We start from the raw sequence: 21,891 nt of genomic DNA on the forward strand, positions 1-21,891 counted from the left end.
ACTGACTAAAGAGATACACTGGCTAGAACCAATGGCCTACCCTTCCACACTCTTCCCTCCTCATGGCCCAGAGTATGCAAACTGCGTTCTTGGGATTTCTTGCCTGAATGGTCCTGAGACCCTGCCTTTGTGCCACCATCCTGAGAATGGAGGTATCCCTTGTGTGGGCATCCCAGGCCAGAGGGGCATCTTAGAGGTAGCTTGTTTGCAGGAATGTGCCATTTCTAGCATGATGATAACACTCAAGTAATGCTGAGTGATGATTTTTGGGTAAGCACTGGGCATCACGGATGATGATACAGGGAAGAAAGGATTTCAATCCTTGCCCTTCACTTTGTGCTTGACTACATACAAGCAACACAAGGACCAAATCACATTTTCACTTCTTTTACTCCCCGACTATGATTTCAGAGACTGAGCACCCCATTCTGGGGAGCAGGTCCCTGGGGAAAAGTCTGGAACAGGACGGCTTGGAGAACCCCTGTGGGTGCCTTCCTTTACAGCAACTCCCCTCCTGCTTTGGTTCCTTCTCTGCTCCACACCAACTTTCCACTCTGAAGCAAATGGCAACCATGGCAAACAATAATTTAGTGTTATCATTTTTCCTGACAATTATTAAGCATGCCAAGTGGAAGCTACCCTTTAATTCTTACAGCACATGTTTAAAATAAGTTATTCTTTCTTTCAGACAAGAAAATAAAAGCTTGGTGAAATTAAATAATTTGTTCAAGGGTCTGTGGCTGGTGGACAGTGCCAGGATTTTAACCCTAACTGCCTGACACTACTGCCCAAACTCTCCACCACTCCAAGACACTGCTTTCCACCAGGAGAGTTTTTTCTTTTTCCTTAAAGGCAAGTGATTTTTGTCCCTATTTGAGGTCTGGCCTCCGGATTCTGTGTATGTAGTGAACTATAGGTGATGTGATTACACAGGACTCAACATAGTCCAGCAGCAAATAGCTTTTTCAGCCATGTTTGCATAATCCAGACAGGAGTTGCAACCAATTGGGTTGTCTCTGCCTGCCATTTCCTTTTCTCTGATTATAAATGCAACCTGCCCATAATGTGGTGAGACAGGGAGAGCCTCAATTTGCACACTGACAATCTCCATGTGTAGGCGTCTCCCAAATGTCTCTGCAGTTCCACTCATTTAATGATGTAAACAAGATTTATCAACTCTTGTCTCTTTGGAAATTGTTTAACATCTATAACTGTGTGCTAGATGACTGCTGCTACTCTACGTTGAGACAAAAGTTCACCATTCATTGGGTGGTTTTTGTGTCTGGTACAATCCTTTGACACAGGAAGTACAGTGGCATCACCACTCAACAAATGGAGAAGCTGAAGTTTGGTGTTGTCAGCATGCCCCGGTCAGCAGGTGACTTTTGTGACCAAATGGTACTGGGAAACCACCTTTCCAGCATCATTGGAATTACGCTTTGCAAGTATGCCTTCATACACGTGTGCACACCATTCACACCTCCCCAAAATGCTTATTGTTTCTGATAATTGAGTTCAGAGTCCCCCTCTGCAGTCATCTTATTGCTTCTTCCTCAATTCTACCTCCAGAAACAAAGGCTTTCTTAAAGGCTCCTGTGAAGAGCTGAAAATTCCAGTATCGAGGTGCTTTTGTATAATTTCTTCATTTTTCAGGTGAGTGGATTCTCTGGACCAAGTAAGCTCTTTCGAACTGTGAAGTCATGAATGCAGGTTCCAAGGAGAATGTGGATCTCTACCTGTGGATCTGTGGGAGCATGCACCCTTCTTTCCTGAAGGCATAGAGGGCATCATTCACTTTGCAAGGTAAAGTGGTCATTAGCACCTGCCTCTCCGGGGAGGGTGAGCTGGTGGGGCCTTGGCCTGCATTTCTGAATACAGAATGTAGAATCATACACTTAGGTTTATTCTGACTGGGCCTCTTCTTATTGTGTACAAACTGAGCCAGGCTTCTCAGGGTCTGCTAATGTCATCAGTGGGGCTATCCTGGTGCCTGTATTCCATTGACCTAATCTAGGCAATTCCACAACTCCTATGTTAACCCATTTCATTCTGAGTCTGAATGGAAGAATCAGCTTACTGGAAATGGCTCATCAGTGTCTGCAATGAGAGCCATAAAATTCAGCCAAGGCCTGTGTTTGACCCCATCTTCTTCAACCACAGAAGAGGAATAACAACCCACCTTCTTGACCCTCATAGTTGTAAACATGGAAGATAATATACACAAAGCTTTTACTTTACCCTAGAGTATGCATTACATCAATAAAAGTGGCCACTCAACAGTTAATAACATAGGATATTAAAAGTATGTTAGGTTTTACAGTTCTTTGATGTAGATCATAAGCAGTCTGACTCACATTGATTGTTGATTCAAAGATTACATCACATTATCTTATTGCATTAGATACAGGCTGTTTGAGGTTGAAGTAATATTACAATATACAGGTACTATTTTCTGGATTGACATCATTTCATCTTAAATTAAGGCACACATGTGGTATTTAACCTTTTGGGATTGGCTTATTTCCCTTAGCATAATGGTTTCCAGCTGGGCCCATTTGGTCACAAAAAACTGCATTTTGTTTTTTTTTAATAGCTGAGTAGTATTCCATGGAGTAAATGAACCATAGCTTTCTTATCCAGTCTTCTGTTGATGGGCATTTCGGTTGCTTCCAAGTTTTGCAATTATTGATTGTGCTGCTATGAACATTAGGGTGCATGTTGGTTTCTCATGTAACAGGTGTTTTGGATATATTCCTAGGAGTGCTATTGCTGGATCATATGGTATGCTGATTTTCAGCTGTTTGAGTGTTCTCCATACTGATTTCCATAAAGGCTGTACAAGTCTGCAGCCCCACCAGCAGTGGAGTAGGGTTCCCTTTTCCCCACATCCTCGCCAGCAAGTGTTGTTGGTGGTTTATTGTATGTGTGCCATCCTTACTGGTGCTAGGTGGTACCTCATTGTTGTCTTAATTTGGATTTCCCTTATTGCCAGTGAACTTGAGCATTTTTTTCATATGTTTGTTTGCCATTTGGGTTTGTTCCTTTGTGAAATGTCTGCCCAGTTCCCGTGCCCACTTCTTCAGTGGTTTGTTTGTTTTGGTGTTTTGGTTGTTCTGGAGATCTTTGTATATCCTGGAGACTAGTCCCCTATCACCTATATAGTGTGCAAAGATCTCCCATTCTATGGGTTGCTTTTTTACTTTGTTGATTGTTTCCTTTGCTGTACAGAGGCTTCTTACTTTGAAGTCCCATTTGTTTATTTTGGTCTTTATTGCTAGTGCTTTTGGTGTCCTTTTTAGGAAGTCAGGTCCTACACCTAAATCTTGCAGGGTGTTTCCAACATTTTCTTCTAAAAGTTTGAAGGTTTCTGGGTGTAGGTTTAGGTCTTTTATCCATTTAGATTTGATCTTAGTGTATGGTGAAAGATGTGGATCTATCTTCTTGTTTCTGCAGGCTATCAACCAGTTGTCCCAGCAGCATTTATTGAACAGACCTTCCCATTTGCTTGGATTGTCATCTGTCTTTTTGTCAAAGATTATTTGGCTGTATCTGTGTGGGCTCCCTTCTGTTGTTCCTATTCTGTTCCATTGATCCTCCTCTCTATTTTTGTGCCAGCACCAGGCTGTTTTAATAACCACTGCCCTATACTATGTCCAGAGGTTCGGGACTGTGATTCCCCCTGTTAACTTCCTATTTTTCAGGATGGTTCTAGCTATTCGTGGTTTTTTTCTGTTTCCAAATGAACCTTTGTATCATTTTTTCCAGTTCAATGAAGAATGTTTTGGGTATTTTGATTGGGATTGTGTTGAAAGTATATATTGCTTTTGGTAGTACAGACATTTTAATGATATTAATTTTGGCTATCCAGGAACATGGGATTTTGCTCCATATTCTGAGGTCTTGTTCAATTTCTTTTTTAAGTATGTTGTGGTTTTCTTTAATACCCTATATTATTAACTGTTGACATATGTCTTGTTAGAGTTATAGAGTTAGACAACCTGAAAAACAGCCAGGTTCAGCAAAATCATGCTTCAACGCTATAAACTGCTAAATATGGAAATTAAAATAGACACGAGACAGCTGAATAGTAATCTATAGCCATTTTAAGGTGTATAGAACCCGGTTGTATATAAACTAATAATTGAAATGTCAATGAAGAAGTCACAGGATGTGGTTCAGAACTTGCATTCTTTTTTTTCCTTTTTAACATATTGGTTACTCAATACCATGTCAATTTATTCCATAACGTTATAAATTGTGACCGATGTTATGTCGGGGCTTTTAATTGATCGGGATGATACTCTGCTGCCTCTACCTTCAGACCAGAGATGGTCTCCCCAAGAAACCGTTGAATTTATCTGGACAATAAGATGCTGGACTTTATGCTTAGTAAATGCTTGCAATGAAAGAATCTCAACTGAATTTGAACAGTGGTAATGCAACAAGGTGGAGGAATCCACCATGGGGGGAGGGTTTGGAGAGGTGCGGGGGGAAATCCCAGTGCCTATAAATCTTTGCAACATAATGCAATGTAATCAATAAAAAGAAAAAAAGTGGCCACTCATCGTTTCTAGCAATTTCTCTTCACATGGATCATCAGTTGATTCTCCCCATATAACAAGTAGCCTTTGTCAGAAACACCTCTGAAAGTAAGTTGTTAGATTTGACATTCTTGGGAATTGAGGTGTCAGTTTCTATCAGAATCCTTAGCTCCAGAAGTTTTCCATTACAACCACAAAAGGATAGTCCGTGAACACACAGAAAGTTTGAGGGCACAATGACAGGAACAACAATCCAATTTCTTCTTCCTCCTCCCTTCTCTTCCTCTTTCTTTTCTGCTTCTCCTCCTCCTCTTTCTCCTTTTGCTTCTTCTTTGGCCTTTATGAATGTCTCAGAGCCTGAGCCCAGGATGAATTCAGATATCTGAGCCTTGGTGAAAGTTCCACAAGTTCAATAGTAAAAGAAAACATTCCAAGGAATAACCTAGGGGATAATTTCTAAAGACATTTTGTGCTGTCAGTCTTTATCTCAAGAACACGTCATGCCATCCATCTTCTCTGTCCTACACTGCTCCGCTCTTTAACCTGCAAGTTATGCTGGATTATTTTTTGTGCATCTTTTTCTGCAGCTAGATTACAAATTCCTTGGAGGCCAAGATTATCTGTGCACCCTCCATGGGGAGAACAAAGTTATGCCAGTAATGGATACTATGCAAATGTTTGCTCCAGCCAAGCAAATGTCTGTTGGAGTGAGTACCATTTGTAGGTTCTCTATAATTCAGTTTCCAGATGGCCCTTGGCAGAGCAAAGTCTCCACAGCCTGCTCACATGGGTGTAGTTTCAGGGCTCCATCCACTTTGTAATTGCTTGTTATGACTTGTGCATTCATTCATTAGACACTGACACCATCCATAACCACCCATCCCTCCCTGCTCTCGGTGATCCTTCTGGGTATGTTTTTGTAGACTAAGTGTGAGAGATGCCTTGTGGAGGAGTTGTACAGAGAGAAGTGGTTGTATGTCTCCAAGTTTAGCTCTTCAAATACTGCATTTCTCAGCTTCTCTCATAGTTCAGTGTCAGGTGTCAGCAAACTTCTGGCTTTGCTTTCTCTTTCTGCCTTTCCTATGGGCAGAAAGTGCTCCTGTGAATGAAGCTACTTTGGCAGATGGCAGAGCCATTCTATGCAAATCTACCCACTTCTGTGCAGCTTGTGTGTGAGATGGAACTAAGCTTCATGCCTGGTAGTAGTTAGATGGATGGCTCCCTTGGTAATGCAGACATGAATACAGGGGACTGAGAGCAGCTCTAGGGTGAAAACGTTGCACTGCCACTGTTTGCTGTTAACCACAAGCACTACTAGGTAGCTACTCTGTTGCTGGTTGGCTGAACATAACTTTTTGAAGAACTTTGGAAATAGTGTGATACAACAGTTAGCATTTTCTCATACGGGGCTGTTCCAAGGTCTACTGAGTGTCATCCCAGGGATCCAGACGTTGATTTTCCTCCTTGAGAAAGGGGAAAGGTGTTTGGATAACCTTAAGGATGTATCCTATCTTTAACATTCTAGATGCTTCTATTAAAAAAAAGAACAACAACAAAAAACAAAACTGTAAGAACTCATAGTGTTCCAGGTGCTGGAAGCTGCAATGAGAAGAAGCCATCTCAGCGACATGTTTGGACACTTGACTTGAGAGAAGCATTTTTCCCCATGCAATGTATAATGCCTTATATGTGTGTAGACGGATCTGCAGGAAACCGAAGGTTTCCCAGGTGCTTCCTGTAGGTATCTGAGCATCAACAGGCACCAGATAAGAACATGAAAAGAACACCTTCACAGCAGGAGGCACCACTGTTTATCTGGTTCTTCCACTTTCATGGAACCCCACAGAGATAGGAACAAGCACTGGCCAAATATGGCTGAATTCTGAGGTCAAAGAAACAAAACCAATTCTTTTCTCTCTGAGCCTTTCAATGGGCTCTTAGTTCACATAAGGCGTGAGTTTAGTTTATGTTGATAGGAAGGACATACATTAACAATCTTTGGTGAGATAACAAATGGGATGGTTAGTACACAGATGACATTTTAAAAAACTCCACCGCACAAGACTTCATACGGTAACAAGGTGCAAACCATCTTACCTGGGGGTTCTTAAACACAGCGTATTTTTCCTCTTTCTCCAAAAACAGTACTTTATTTTCGGTGTCTCTTGTCCAGTCGGATAGGACTTCAACAACATTTTCGTGATCTTCAAAAAACCTCTCTGGTGAGATAGGGAAACATATTCTTTTAGGCCTAAGACCACAAGGTTCAAACTTAATCGTTTCAAACCCCAATGTTTTCATCAAGGTGTCTAAAACTCTTAATTCCCACATGATGTCACACTGTAACATCTCCATTGTGTTTATCTTTCAGTGTCGTCTGTCTTCAATGTGGCTTCCACTAAGTAAATGCAGTAAATGCAGTAAAAATGATCAGCTATAATACCATTTCTTGCACTTAGAGAGGGAGGGAGGGAAGAAGACAGGTAAGAACTCCCACCTACTGGCTCGCTCCCCAGATGCTTGTAATGGCCAGCACTGGGCTGGACTGAAGCCAGGAGCCAGGAGCCCCATCCAGTTCTGCACTGTGGGTGGAAGGGAACCCTACTACCTGAGGTGTCACTGCTGCATGCCAGGGTCTGAATCAGAAGGAAGATACAATGGGGAGCCAGAGTCTAGAACTTTAGCTAGATGCTCTGAAGTGGCATGCAAATATCCTATCAACGGGTGGATGCAGCCCTCCAGCTTGTTTTCTGCCAGGAGATTTTACTTTAAATAGTGACAAATGGAAGGTACCAAGGCACCACTGTCTCTGTGAGGAGTACAATGTGGCGGGGATTGGCTAAAGCTTTGTAACTGCAACATCCACAATGAGAAATCTAGAACATCACTTGTCAAAACTCTCACTGAAAATTACGTGACTGTGCAGATCAAACTTAAAAGGATGGCTTTCTTTATTTTTTGGTCTTGACTCATAAAACTGAAGACAAATTCAAAGCATAGATTTGCTGTAGGTCATTTCCTTTGAAAAAGAAATTCACCCCAGTCTTCTAAAACAGTGAGTTCTGTGTCTTTCAGTTAGCTTCCCAGAAAGCAGCTATTCTGAGTCCTTTAAGAATGAGACGGATTGTGCCAGGGTGTGGCCCGGTGGAGAAGATGTTGCTTGGGATACTCAGGTTCAAGTTCTGCCCCTGTGTCCAACTCAATCTTCCTTTTCACCTGCACCCTGGGAGGCAAGGGGTCTTGGTTCAGGTCCGTGAGTCCTTGCCACATACCTACGTTTGTGTTCTCGGGCTCTTGGCTTGGCTTTGTCCCGGTGATGGCTTGTATGGGAATTTGGGGAGTCAACCAGTGGATGGAAGATCTCTCTCTGTCTACGTTAATCTCCTGTCTCTCAAATAAAATGAAAATACAAACAGTTAAGAAAAAAGAATGAGAACTCACCAATCTGTAGCTCCGGGTATGTCTCATACAGACACCAGTCCACACCGCAGTCACAGTGAGTTTTCTCAAAAAGGTTGTCCAGGACATCCCGGGCCAGCTGCCGCTCATCCACCATCAGCGACTTTGTGCTGTTATCATTCATGTGCACTTTGACCACGAGCTGGGGCGATAAAGGGGACAGACAGGCCAGTCAGTTTTGGGAATTACAGCAGACCATGCAGAGGAAGGCAAACTGAACAATGTATCCTGGGAACTCACTATCTCCTAAACTCAGTCTCATGTTGGAAACCTGTATGAGCTGCTAGGAATACAGAAGTGGTCAAACTCTCTCTGCAACCCTGGCCTTCATGTAAAAATAAATAATATTAATAGCATGTGGTAGATTACGTGCAAACACATCATAGCTACTTTCCTCCCATTCTGGGTAATGGACAAGCTCGTGTTTTAAGAAACACATTTGTGGTGCATGAGGTCAGACAGTTCCTCTGGCATTTTCTTCTCTTTCCCACGGGCCTGGTGGCTTCTGTTTTCTGAACGCGGGCAGGTAGTGTTTTGTATTTTAATGTATTTCATCTTATTTATTGTATTTTATATGTACTTTTAAAAAGATTTATTTGTTTTTATTGGAACGTCGGGTTTACAGAGAGGAGAGACAGAAAGATCTTCCATCCACTGGTTGACTCTCCAAGTGGCTGCAATGGCCGGAGCTGAGCCAACAGATACCATAGAGGAAATAAATAAATTGTCCATCTTTGTTTCTAAAATGAAAAAGCAACAATTATTTGGATAGTGTTACTCAACATTTAAATTTTATTAATAATGAAGTTTGGGGCCAGTGCCATGCTATAGTAGGTTAACCCTCTCCTTCATGTTCCAGGATCCCATATGGGTGCTGGTCCATGTTTCAGGTGTCCCACTTCCCATCCAGCTCCCTGTTTATGGCCTAAGAAAGCAGTGCAGGGTGAATCAAGTCCTTTGGACTCTGTGCCCATGTGGGATGCCCAGAAGAAGTTCCTGCCTTCAGATTGATTCAGCTCTGACCATTGTGGTTATTTGGGGAGTGAACCTGTGGATGAAGGATCGCTCTCTTCCTTCCTGTTTCTCCTTCTCTCTATAACTCTACCTTTCCAATAAAAAGAAAATAAAATTTTCATGAAAGGCTGTTAAGTATAAGATGACACATGCAGTAAAGCCATTCCCTATGTCCTCTATGGACATAGGCTTGAGTTCTGGATACTCTGCTTCTGATACAGCTCCCTGTTAATGCATCTGCAAAACAGTGAAAGATGGTACAAGCTCTTGGGCCTCTGCACCCAAACGGGAGAACGGAATGAAGCTCCTGATTCTTGGCTTTGGACTGGCCCACACCAGCCACTATGGCCATTTGTGGCGTAAGTTAGCAGATGGAAGCTCTCTCTCTCTCTGCACCTCCATAACTTTGCTATTCAAATAAACAAATAACCTTTTTTTAAAAAAGATGTCATAAATTTAATTTCCTCTATACAAAAGTGATTCATAGTTTATAGCTACTATTTTAATATTCTTTTAAAAAAGATTATTTACTTTTATTTGAAAGTAAGATTTGCAGAGAGGACAGAGAGAGAGTTTCCATTTGCTGGTCACTCCCCAGTGGCTGCAATGGCTAGAGCTAGCTGGCTCAAAGACAGGAGCCTGGGGCTTCTTCTGTGTCTCCCCAGGTAGGTAACAGGGGCCCAGGAACCCGGTCATTTGTCACTGCTTTCTCTGAACATAATCAGGGCACTGAATGGGAAGTAGAGCACCCCAATTGATGCCCATATGGGATGCCAGCACCTCAGAAGGTTTAACCTACTATGCCACAGCACCAGCGTCCCACACTTTAATATTCTTTTACTTTTTTAAATTTTTTAAATTATATTGTGGACAATCTTTACATAGTTAGTTACGGTAAAAAGGTTCAGGGGCTATAAGGAAGTGGGTAAGACTATTATGTCCATATTGTTTCCTTCTTGTATCTGAGGTAAAGGGGGATATTGAGGGAGAAGCCCCACCCAGTTTCCCACCCTCCCCAAGTCCCGGATGTGGGGCATGCTCTGAGATCCTTGCTCAGGTGGTTTTAATAGTTCACCAGTTATGAATCGCTGCCATTTTCGCCACTCCCAGCTCGATGAGGTCGGTGAAGAATCCACTGATTGATAGAGTCTTCATTTGCTCAGTATTTCGCTGCCAACATATAGCTGAGGTGGTTGATTGACTTTTTCTTTCTTCTGTCTTTTCTTGGCTAGGGCTCTGAGTCCAGTGTTTCGATTGGGGAGATCCCCACAGAAACTTTGAGGTATTCCCAGACCAGATTCTTGTATGTTCTAGCAAGCACATGGCCCGGCACAGTCCATCTCCACAATCAGCTGGTGGTTGCAATTGCTGGGTTGGTTCTGTTTTCAGTCCCGACTTGCACTGGAACCAATGGGTGTTGCAGTCCAGCCTGCTACGTGCCCAGCACGTACTTGGCCCTCACATCAACCAGTGGGAGCTTCAGCCTAGTTGGAGCGACCCACAATAACCCCCACCAGGCCCAGCCCCTACCCTGGTTTGCCAGTATGTGTGGCAGACTAGCCCAGTCTGTCCCACATCCCATTTGGCTCTCTTACTTGTCAATGGGTATTAAAGCTTTTTTTTTTTTTTTTAATCTAGACTGGCTTGTAACTCTAACAAGATATTTGTCAACATTTAAGGTGCAGAACACATTTTTTTTGGGGGGGGGTGTGCAGGAAAATCCTCAACACCATGGTGAGGAATAACTAATCTTTGTGTCCCACCCAGCGAGGCATGAGCCAATCCACGCCAGCTCTTTCCTGTCAGATTTCAAACTCTACTTTCTGTTGTTTGTCTATTTATTTTAATGGGTATTAAAGCTTAGTTCCATCTAACCAGCTCAACTATCCAGCCCTCATGGATGTTTTTGAGTGCCTCTCTGTCTAGCCACCCCAGCCCCCGTCCTAGTTTTCATGCCCTTCTGTGGGAGTAGTAACCCAAGAGGAGGGAACCCACTATTTCCCTCCCGGGTCTCTCTCGATCTCGGTATATGCACTCTTCGGGTGCTTCTGCGGTTTGACTTGACAGAACTAGCCCCCAGTGCCAGCTTCTGCCATCTGATGCTGTGTCTAAGCCCGAACAACCCTCACCCATTCTGATTTATGCTTGCACCAGTAGGAATAATCAGCTCAGCCTGGCTTTTCCCTGATCTAGTCCACATAATATTCTTTTTCAACAGATGCAAAATCGAGGTGAAGAGCAATTAATTAAACTCCTTCAGGTGAATAGCTAAAATGGGCCCATTATTGTGGTTCCAGAATTCATATTCTTGTTTTTTCTTTTTAAAGAAGATATTTCATTCATTATTTTTTGAGATGACCTATTTGCTTTTACATTATAGTGAAAGGTTTTTTGGCTACATTTAATATACAATGAAAAGCAAGAAGGCCATAATTCAGTAGGAAGACGTATGGATTATATAGAATAATCAAGAGAAAAGCTGTTCAACTTCACTCACATGAGGTACATTTGAAAATAGATTATGAAAGTACAGCAGCATGCAATTCCTATCAATGTGTTCACTAAAGATTTAAAGCCAGGTTTGACAAACACTATCTACAGCGTAACTGAAACACATGGGCACTTCCTTCTCCCTCCCTGTCTCCCGTTCTGCCTTTCTTTCGCCTTGTTACCTTCCCACAAAGAGAAGCAACTGGTACTTGTCTTTCTGTGTCTGCCTTATCTCATTCAACATGATGTCCTCTGGTTCTGGCCACTTTGCTGTAAATGACAGAACCTCACTTTTTAAAAACATAGCTGAATAATATTACTGTGTGTGTGTGTGTGTGTGTGTGTGTGTGTGTGTTCCTCACAGTTTCTCAATGCCTCAGCTCACATAGACACCCTACTGGATCCCATATTTTGGGGAACATCAATAGCACCGCTGTGACAGCTTACCTTCTTAACTTTGGCTTCCTTCAGTTTTTCCAGGGCCAGCTTAATTTTATCTGCTTTGGCCCGGGCTTCCTCCTCTTCCTGTAAAACAACAAGGTAGTTTTAACATTTGTGCATTCCCAAGACGCGGTCTAGCCTTTAGGCGATGTGCTATAAACCTGAGGACTCTGTGGGTGAATCCTGATTATTATTATTATTATTATTTTTTTAAATTTATTTATTTTTATTACAAAGTCAGATATACTGAGAGGAGGAGAGATAGAGAGGAAGTGGAGCTGCCGGGATTAGAACCAGCGGCCATATGGGATCAAGGCGAGGACCTTAGCCACTAGGCCATGCCACCAAGCCCGAATCCTGATTATTATTATGCAGAATCAACAAATGTGGAAGCCACAGGGAGTGGAGCTGGGTTCCTACTGTAAAACGGTTGTCTGAGTGGCTCATTCTAAGAAAAATCTGTAGAAATATTTGCTTTACTTTTATGAGATATTTACCATTAGTTATGATTCAAATAATGACAACATAAACTTTACAACTGCTGTTTCCAATGGTCAGGGATTTGTTGAAGTCAGGCATGCCTCACCTGTCAGCTTCACATCCCTATTCCCCAGCTGCGACATTATCAGTGAGATTGGTCTCTGCCCTACGGTTAGGGTTGCCAAATTCAACCAAACTCCAGTCAATCCAATTTGGAAAATGTATATTGGAGGCCATATGTCCTTTAGGTATTAGGCTGGGACCAAGGACATGAAAACATACAAATCAGCTCCACAGTTCATACAAAGTGAAGAAAGCTTTTCTAGAAGTTTAGGTAAAAGCGAGGAGAATCTGCAAGCAAATATGAGTACGATTTTTAACCAAACTATAATGAATTCTGAATATGGTCCTGATATGTTTTTAGAAAACTCTAAAGAGTTTTCTAAAAGAAAAAGAGGGTGAGAAAGAGAGCGAATTACCGTCTGTTGGTTTATTCCCGAAATGTCCCCAACAGCTAGGCCCAAAGCCAATAGGCAACAGCATAGTGTGTCTCCCAGGAGGATAGAAGAACTCCAAATCCTTGGGCCCCTCGACATACACAGTATCAAGGAAGCTGGAATAAGAAGTGGACTGCTACTTGTGGTAGTTAAACTCAGAAATTTGGATAAAGGATGTGAATGCTCTGGGCATCATCGTTTTTTTTTTAAAGACTTATTTTTATTAGAGAGGCAGATTTACAGAGAGAAGCAGAGACAGACAGAAAGATCTTCTGTCCATTGGTTCACTCCCCAAGTAGCCACAATGGCTGAAGAAGCCAGGAGCCAGGAGCTTCCTCCAGGTCTCCCACATGGGTGCAGGGCCTTAAGTCTTTGGGCCATCTTGATTGCTTTCCCAGACCACAAGCAGGGAGCTAGATGGGAAGTGGAGCAGCTGGGATATGGACTGGCGCCCATATGAGCTCCAAGTGTTTGTAAGGCAAGGATTTAGCCAATGAGCCATCGTGCCAGGCTCCCCTCTGCCCTTCACCCCCTGCAGGTGTCATCTTAACCACTGAGCCCTTCCTTCCCTAAACCTCACCCCTCAACACTGGCTCTTTGCTCACACCCAGATCTTCTTCTTTTTTTGAGTGTTCTTCCTTTACAACAAACATATGGGGGTGGGGGTGGGGGTGGGGGTCTCTCTGGTTGTTAGGATCTCAAGGTTCCAGGCATCCGCACTAAGGAAGGCCATGACCACTTTCAGACAGCAAAGCAGATAGGTAGCAGAGGCAGACGGTTCTACCGGCTCTGGCCCCACTCACTTACTGGAGAGAGGGGTTCTGGAGGGGGTGGCGGCAGTGGTAGGTCTAACACAGGATCAGCTGGGGGAGGAGGTAGATCATCCTCAAAGTCATTGTGGCTGGTGGCGGCGATGCTGACAACTGCTCCATGACCATGAGAGGCTGCGCCCCCGAAGCTCGGCACAGCTGAGGAGGGGGAAGGATGAAGACCTTGCGAGGACTGTTTTTGTGCCTGGATTGTTTTCTGCTCAGCTTCTTGGATGTCGGCTACCAGGTCGGCCATGAGGGCATCTAAATCTTGGTCTTCCAGTGCATTTAATGACTCTGGTGAGGGAGAAAGTACATGAGTGACAAAACCTAAGTCTGATCATGCAAAAACAGACACAAGACAATTTTTAAAAAATAACATAATTTTTATTTTAAAAGAATATCATTTAGTTTTTATTTATTTGAAAGGTAGAGAAATAGAGACAGACAGAGTTCTTCTATCCACTGGTTCCCTGCCTAAATGCCCCCAATGACTGGAACTGGGCTAGGTCAATGCTGGGATCCCAGAACTCCCCCAGGTCTCTCCAACAAGAGGCAGGGGCCCTAGCACTTGAGCTGTCACCTACTGCATTAGCAGGAAGCTGGAACTGGGAGTGGAGCTGGGACTAATCCTGGGCCCTCTGAACGGAATGTAGCAGTCTACTGTGGACCAAACACCTGACCTAGAAGACCATTTTAAACTTTTATTTATTTACTGCTAGAAGATGATTTTAAAGGGTGCTGTGTGGACAAGGGGGATCATTTGGATCTGCTATGATACCAGGGGAAAGCTGAGAACAGTGTTACTCAAGCGCACATGCCCAAGCCTAGGGATGTCCTCCAGCGATGACCGCTGTGTTTACAGAGTTCTTCAAGCGAGTGCCTAACAGGAAGGGAAGAAAGGATAACGTGTTGGTCACGCTGGAACGTCTCTCAGACAGCTATCGAGTCCAGTGCAAACCCAGGCACGGGTGTCTCCGTGGGGGGATTTTTGAATATTCCAGGGTAAGATCTAACTGTGTTGGGAGGCAGGGCAGGGGGATTTTGGAGAGAGATGGAAGGAGTGTTCAACTCAAACCATTGCAGAGGCAGAGAGAGAACTGTGGATACAAATGCTTTTAGATGGATACAAAGGTCTCATTCCTTAGAAGGAATAAGGAATGACTCTTTCTCTCTAATGGGATTAAATGGTTAAGACTTTGACAACTTTGGCTTTTTTCCTAGCATGAGCTGATTGTGGTGGCTCAGATGGCAGAGTGACTGGTGTGGAGGAACTGGGCAGTGAGCAGTGGGAGTGCAGCCAATGCTGGCCAGGCCCTCCATGGGTGGGGAGAACAGGAGAAAATAGATTGGCAGATGAAAACACCTTCTCCCAGGAGAGAGGACTGTCAGATAATCCAACATGAGGAAACGGGATCAGGGAAACATGGCCAGAGTGGTAAGGAGTACACAGAAAACTTGGCGAAATGAGTCATGGCAAACATCCACAATTATAAACACCGCACAGTGTTTATGCCAGCAGCTCCAGTCTATAGCACCGGGCTCCGGGTTACATTTCCTAAATGTGTAACAAGCAGCTATTTTCCACTAAGACCTCTTGTCATGAAGTTTTTAATCATGGAATTCATTAAAATGCTTTAAAACTGTTTCTTTGAAAATATGTATGGAACTAATAAGGCCTGTTAAGTTCCTAACAAAAACGTTGCTTGCTATTTGATGCAGAAATTCATTATAAAAATTCTAGGACCAAGATTTCAGTAATGATACTTACATTAATTTTCATAACAAGTGATTAAACCACTTGTGAAAATATAAAAGTCCCCTGGGTGAATTAATACAGATAAAATATTTAAATATAGGTGTATTATTATGTCTATATATGGCTAGTTTTCTTTGTTCTTATTATTTTCAGTACTTTTTCCACATTGGGTACTGAGTCAGGCAAACTACAATTGAACTGAAGTATTGATGAAGTTTAATCTTAACCAAAGTGATGAAAAAATACTCAGCTAGTATGAGTGGGGTGTGGTTAACTATGTGCTTCCTATGTGCATGTGTGAAGTTATTTAGTGTTGTCATTTTACAAACGTGCATTGCTTTTTCGAAACTTCATGGACGTTACCAACTTGACGGACATGATGGCCTGCACTCAGCTGTATGGCAAGCTGTACAGGAGACGGATCACTGGCAGAGGCAAGTCATAATTCATCAAGATAGTGACTGTGGGTCCCTAAATGGCCGATTGAAAAATCACTGAAAATGACAGAAACAAAGCAATCCTGGATTTCTGAAAGTTGGCTTCTGTTGTGTGTTCGACTTTTCATACTTTGAGTAGGTACTGCGAATGTTTGGCAAACCTCTTTCAAGAATTGTATTGAAGTCTCATTCATATGTTAGCAGTCAGACTTACTGTTATTTGACTAGCACGTAGGAAGATCTTTGCTCCATGTCAGAAGAGCAACAATGAAGTGATAATCCAGGGGAAATTGAAAAGGCTAAAAGGCGCAAATGATACACAAGTATAGAGAGTTCCAGAAAGTTCATGGAGAATGGAATTACAAGTTTTGTTTCTTGCACTGCAAAACATTTTAAAAGCCCATCCATTTTTAAAAATAATATGCATCTTTCAATGAATTTTTGAGGATAACAATTATATCTAAATAAAAGTACATTATATTCTAAGTAAAATATTAGAGCACTCACTCTGCTTTTTTTTTATCAATCATGGTGGCATAGCCAGCTAATTCTCATTCTTGAGGGAAAACCTCCTTGTTGATGTTTTCACACACTACTCCTGACTGCCTAATGGGCTGATTAACAAGAAAAAAATCCCTCTTACTTCTTCAAAAAATAAGACAGTTTTGAGGCTTCACACTTCTATATGATGCTCTCTTCCCTCGTAGGCTAAGATGTCTTCTTGACTCTCTTCAATCCAGACACAATGAAAAACAATTTAAACATCTAGGATTTTACCAATGATACAGATCGTAATGTCTGGATGCCTTTAATTTTGTTTTCAAATGATTATTTCATCCATATTTAACAGATTATATATATTTGAGAGTCAGAGAGACCGAGAAAGTGCCCATCCACCAGTTTACCTGGGCAGTGAACAACAGCCATGGCTGGGCCCAGCTGAAACCAGGAGCTCTGAATTCATTCCAAGTCACTGAATGCCTCCCAGAGTCTGTGTTAGCAAGAGCTGGCGTTGGAACCTGAACTTGGACACTCAGCTATGGGATTGGGCATCTTAACGTCGAGGCTACAGATGCCCACTCCTGTTCCATACAGAATGCAGTCTCACAATCATTGAAGCGCTGAAGACAACATGTTACTGTGCTTACCATTGAGATCTTTGAAACCCACACTGTAGTTGAATTCAGTTCTGGGTGGCTTAGGGTCAGGAGGAGGGAGAGTGTCCACTCCTAAACTCTGTGAAAATAGACAACCCCACCCCACAGTTATTCAGGACATAAACATTTGTGTGGTACCTTTAAATCAACAAATTAAAACACTGTTATCATTTATACATTTCCTGCCTAATTATGTTCTTTCAAAACTTAGAAGTGTCTTTCGTGATATTTTTTCTCTATAGAAAATCACAACCTCTAAGTTCCCCTAGAAGGAACATCTTGAAAAGGAATTTGCCAAGCAAAAATAATTGAAAATGAAATTGTTCAGCTGATTTTGATCAATAATAGAGTTTCCTGTAACTATTGCATATAATAGCTACACTTCTGTAAGGGCATAAGTAATGATAATATAGGAGAGAAATATTTGGTCACTTGGAGGAGAAAAATGATATCAGGCAATCTGCCATTATAGAGTCAAATGTTCTTTATTACTATTAACTAATGACACTCTTGTTCAAAAAAGAAATCAGTAAGCAATATAAATTCCTAAGTTAACAAACAGCATTCTCTTAGAAACTTGGGAGTGCGTTATTATATGAATATATTCAAAGTCATGTGATATTTATAACATTACATTGTCAAGAATGCTTTTGTCTGTAATTGGAGAAATGATTCTTTCACCCCTTCTTAGGCCTGAATGTTTTTATGATAATGCATACATCCCTAATGTTAACTTGATTTGATAACTAATGCCCTTATTCATTTTTAAAAATATTTATTTATTTTTATAGGAAAGGCAGATATACAGAGAGGAGGAGAGACAGAGAGGAAGAGCTTCCATCCAATGATTCACTCTCCAAGTGGCTGCAACGGCCGGAGCTGTGCCACTCCAAAGCCAGGAGCCAGAAGCCCGGATCCTCTTTCGGGTCTCCCACATGGGTGCAGGGTCCCAAGGATATGGACGGTCCTCGACTGCTTTCCCAGGCCACAGGCAGGGAGGTGGATGGGAAGTGGAGCTGTTGTGATTAGAACTGGCACCCATATGGGATCCTGGCACATGCAAAGTGAGGGCTTTAGCTGCTAGGCCACTGCGCCAGGCCCGCCCTTGTTCATTTTTAAAAATCCTGAAGGAAACCAATAGTTAGGTATTTGAAAATAAATTAATGATACATGCTTAGCTTCAAGTAGGAACACCCCCCACTGCCACTAATAATCCAGAAGACTCTCAAAAATGCATCCTATCAATTGGTAGTCAAAGATAATTGTAAGGAAAAGTGACTACAGTCCCCAAATTGGTTTTTAGAAATAGGACAGGCATTCAAAAGCTGCCTGGAAAGGGGAATTTCATGGATGAAATACCTGAGCAAAAAGCTTTGGGAAAGAAAGCATAATGAACTTGACTGTCTGGTTGTTTTCAAGTCAAAACATCCAAGTCCACATCACAATTAGGGAAGCCAATTCATTCTTCTCTGTATTATAATCTATTCTGCCATTTCATGACATTAGAAGTGGTGCTCTAACAAAAACATTAATAGCGTAAATTTGTGAGACAATGGAATTCTAGTGATATGAAATTGCAGGGGAGACAATGGATTTTCAGAAAGAGGTCTAAACCTAGAAACTTACTGGGAGCCTGGATGCAGCGATGTGGGCAATATTTCTCAATGAAATCAAATGATTTTGTGTGGCACATGTGCACACACACAGGCGAAATACTGAGCATGCAAATGCACCTGTATCTATTTGGATGCTTTAAAGAAAAAATTAAGGTAGACTTTCTAACTGCTTGAGGTGAAGTTTTAGAAAATCTTCATGAGGGCCCAGTGTGGTGGCCTAGCAGCTAAAGTCCTTGAACGTGCCAAGATCCCATTTGGGCTCTGGTTCTAATCTCGGCGGCCCTGCTTCCCATCCAGCTCCCTGCTTGTGGCCTGGGAAAGCAGTCGAGGCCGGCCCAAAGCCTTGGAATCCAGAACCTGTGTGGGAGACCTGGAGGAAGTTCCTGGCTTCTGGCTCCTGGCTTTGGATCGGCACAGTTCTGGGCATCGTGGCCACTTGCGGAGTGAATCATCGGACTGATGATCTTCCTCTCTGTCTCTCCTCCTCTCTGTATATCTGACTTTGCAATGAAAACAAATAAATCTTAAAAAATAAATCTTCTTGGGCCTGCCACAGTAGCCTAGTGGCTAAAGTCCTCGCCTTGCATGTGCTGGGATGCCATATGGGCCCCAGTTGTAGTCCCTGCACTTCCCATCCAGCTTCCTGCTTGTGGTTGGGAAAGCAGTTGAAGATGACCCAAGGCCTTGGGACCCTGTACTCAGATGGGGGACCTGGAAAAGGCTCCTGCCTTCGGATCAGCTCAACTCCAGTCATTGCAGCTACTTGTGGAGTGAACCCGTGGACAGAAAATTTTTCTGTCTCTCCTTCTCTGTAAATCTGACTTTCCAATAAAAAAAAAAACTAAAAAAAAAAGGAAAATCTTTTCATGATAAATGCTAAGAAACTAGTAAATCAAGTGGCTACAGATGTGGCAAAGCCCATGCAGGTGAGTGGTTGATGTTCATGGACACCGCTTCCCACTGAGCTCCTTGCAATCAAGGGCTCCACACGTGTCTGCTGAGAACTCCACAGGAGTCATTTTCCTTTTCTCCAAAGAACTTGTAGGGTTTTTGCCCAAAGAAGAATTCCCTCTCACCATTTATTTACAAACTCTGAAAGACAGTTTGGCTAGAACCCTGGGAAAACTAAGATTAGATGCTCGGTTCTTTTACTTTATTGACTAGGTTTTGGGGAAATAAGTGGGTGCTCTAGCATTTCCAATAATTCCTTTTTGCTCTTATTCTGCACTCATGTTGCCACCTTGTCTAATGGCTGAGGAAATATCCAATCATCGAAGGTGGCAGTGTGCAAACTGAAGAAGATGCAAGGACAAGGTGGTCCCTTTTTGGTACCTTCAAGTTTTGAGCCTACCTGCTGGGAGCCTGTGTTGGCCATGCAAAACTAAGATTACACAACAAAGAATGAACAAAACCCAAGGGCTTTGTGGTGGAGGCAAGCCAGTAGATGCAGCCACAAGTGGCCATATTTATGTGGGGCTCCGTGAGAAATCCTAGACTCCTCTCAAGAGAAAAGTGACTTTTCCCACTGGCTGCAGCAGCCAGAGAGTACAATGCATGGAGAGAGACCACCTACATACACTCAGTGCCTCCCCAACAGTAAAAACACAACCTCATCCTTAGAAATGTGGCTGTCAGATTTAACCCCCTCCTTTTAACACAGAACCCATCCATTTGAACCTAGGGTGCCAAACTTTGTATCATCTTCTTTTGAAAGATTTATTTATTTTCCTTGAAAGACAGAGTTTCAGAGAGAGAGGGAGAGAGAGAGAGAGAGAGAAAAGGAACACAGAGAGCGAGCTCTTTCATATTCATCTGCTGGTTCATTCCCCAGATACCACAACAGCCACAGCTGGGCTGGCCCGAAGCCAGGAGCTTCTTCCAGGGGCCCGAGGACTTGGGCCATCCTCTGCTGTTGTCCCAGGCTGTTAGTTGGGAGCTGGATTGCAAGTGGAGCAGCTAGGACACAACCAGCACCCATTTTTGGATGCCAATGCCTCAGGTGGAGAATTAACTTGTTCCACATCTATGCCAGCCTCTTCTGTATTCTTTTATAGAATTCGAACATGTTTAAATTTTATGGGGAACTAAGACAGATGCTAACTAAAACAGGTTTTTTTTTCTTTGTAAACTAAATAGTCTTTCAAAACCTTGCCTATTTTTTTGGGGGGGGTGGGGGAGAGAAAATTTAAGATCTTTATTTTATTTTGAAATATGGTGTTATTCTTATTTTGATATTTAATGTAGAAAGCGATGAACTGAGTGGCCAGACCACAGTAATGTCCATGGTGATCTTTAAAATGTAGCATTTCCTCAAAGATTTGTGAAAAAAATTTCTGAATTAAGGATGCTGTTGTTTTCCCAGCTTATCTCGGGAAAATTGCCCAAGGGTATCTGTTGTAGGGATATGTGCTTGGTGAGAGTTCCAGGATGCCAAAAGTTTGTCCATAGTGACATGAATCCTGGCCTGACAGAGTGACCCATGAGTTAAATCAATTGAAATCAGAGAAGAATAATTTTTTGTTCTTTGGTTCCTCCACCACTGTCACAGATATGTCATCAATACATACTATTGCCAATCTCCAATTTCTTTGCTTATTTTTAAAGATAGTTCTTTAATCATATTAAAGCTAAATTCTATAATCCCACTCTACCTGCCCCACCTCTGACCCCAATTTGCAAGGTAAGAATGGCAGTTTACCTGGGTCAGAAGGTCCATTTCTCCCAGCAGATTGCTGAACATTTGGTCGATGTCTTCGGTTGACTCCCCCATCTGAACAAAGAAAGAGACCCAGATGTTAGCAGTTCAGCAAAAGTGTGAGCCTGGACTGATTATTGCCAGCTCTTGGCTTTCCCCCAAACCCGTCCCTCAGGCCAGGGAACTGGAAACGTGCATTTTAGCCTGACGTTACTGGCTTCACCTTCCTTCAGTTTTCCTGGTTCAAAGTTGAGTTGAATCATGAGGACTGCCTCAAAGCAACAGAGCCACTCTTTCTACTTTCTCTGGAATTCAGTTCGCCTCCTTGGAGCTAGCTAAGCAGACGCGTGGGGGACATCCTTGGGGAAACCACTTCTCCATAGGCATCATCTTAGTAAAGGAGGAAGCCGAAGGCAACAGAGTAAGGTCAGAGATGTGAAGAAGTGCTCCTGCATCAAAGATCTGACGCAGACGTGAGGTTGGGAGCAAACTATGC

The 21,891-nt window shown here is 42.7% G+C and overlaps 1 protein-coding gene across 1 annotated transcript in view; it reads right to left on the minus strand.

The window, feature by feature from the left end:
- The window catches only part of APBB1IP (amyloid beta precursor protein binding family B member 1 interacting protein), an 86,717-nt gene that overhangs the window by 25,801 nt on the left and 39,025 nt on the right, over positions 1-21,891 (minus strand). The window contains exons 2-7 of the mRNA XM_004588531.2: positions 21,399-21,470; positions 17,076-17,163; positions 13,730-14,028; positions 11,952-12,029; positions 7,983-8,142; positions 6,639-6,760 (exon numbers count right to left, since the gene is read on the minus strand). Of these exons, the coding sequence (XP_004588588.2) occupies positions 6,639-6,760; positions 7,983-8,142; positions 11,952-12,029; positions 13,730-14,028; positions 17,076-17,163; positions 21,399-21,470 (819 nt within the window). The remainder of the gene's footprint in view (positions 1-6,638; positions 6,761-7,982; positions 8,143-11,951; positions 12,030-13,729; positions 14,029-17,075; positions 17,164-21,398; positions 21,471-21,891) is intronic.

The sequence above is a fragment of the Ochotona princeps genome, chromosome 10, assembly GCF_030435755.1.
Source record: "Ochotona princeps isolate mOchPri1 chromosome 10, mOchPri1.hap1, whole genome shotgun sequence".
In the NCBI taxonomy this organism is placed as follows: domain Eukaryota; kingdom Metazoa; phylum Chordata; class Mammalia; order Lagomorpha; family Ochotonidae; genus Ochotona; species Ochotona princeps.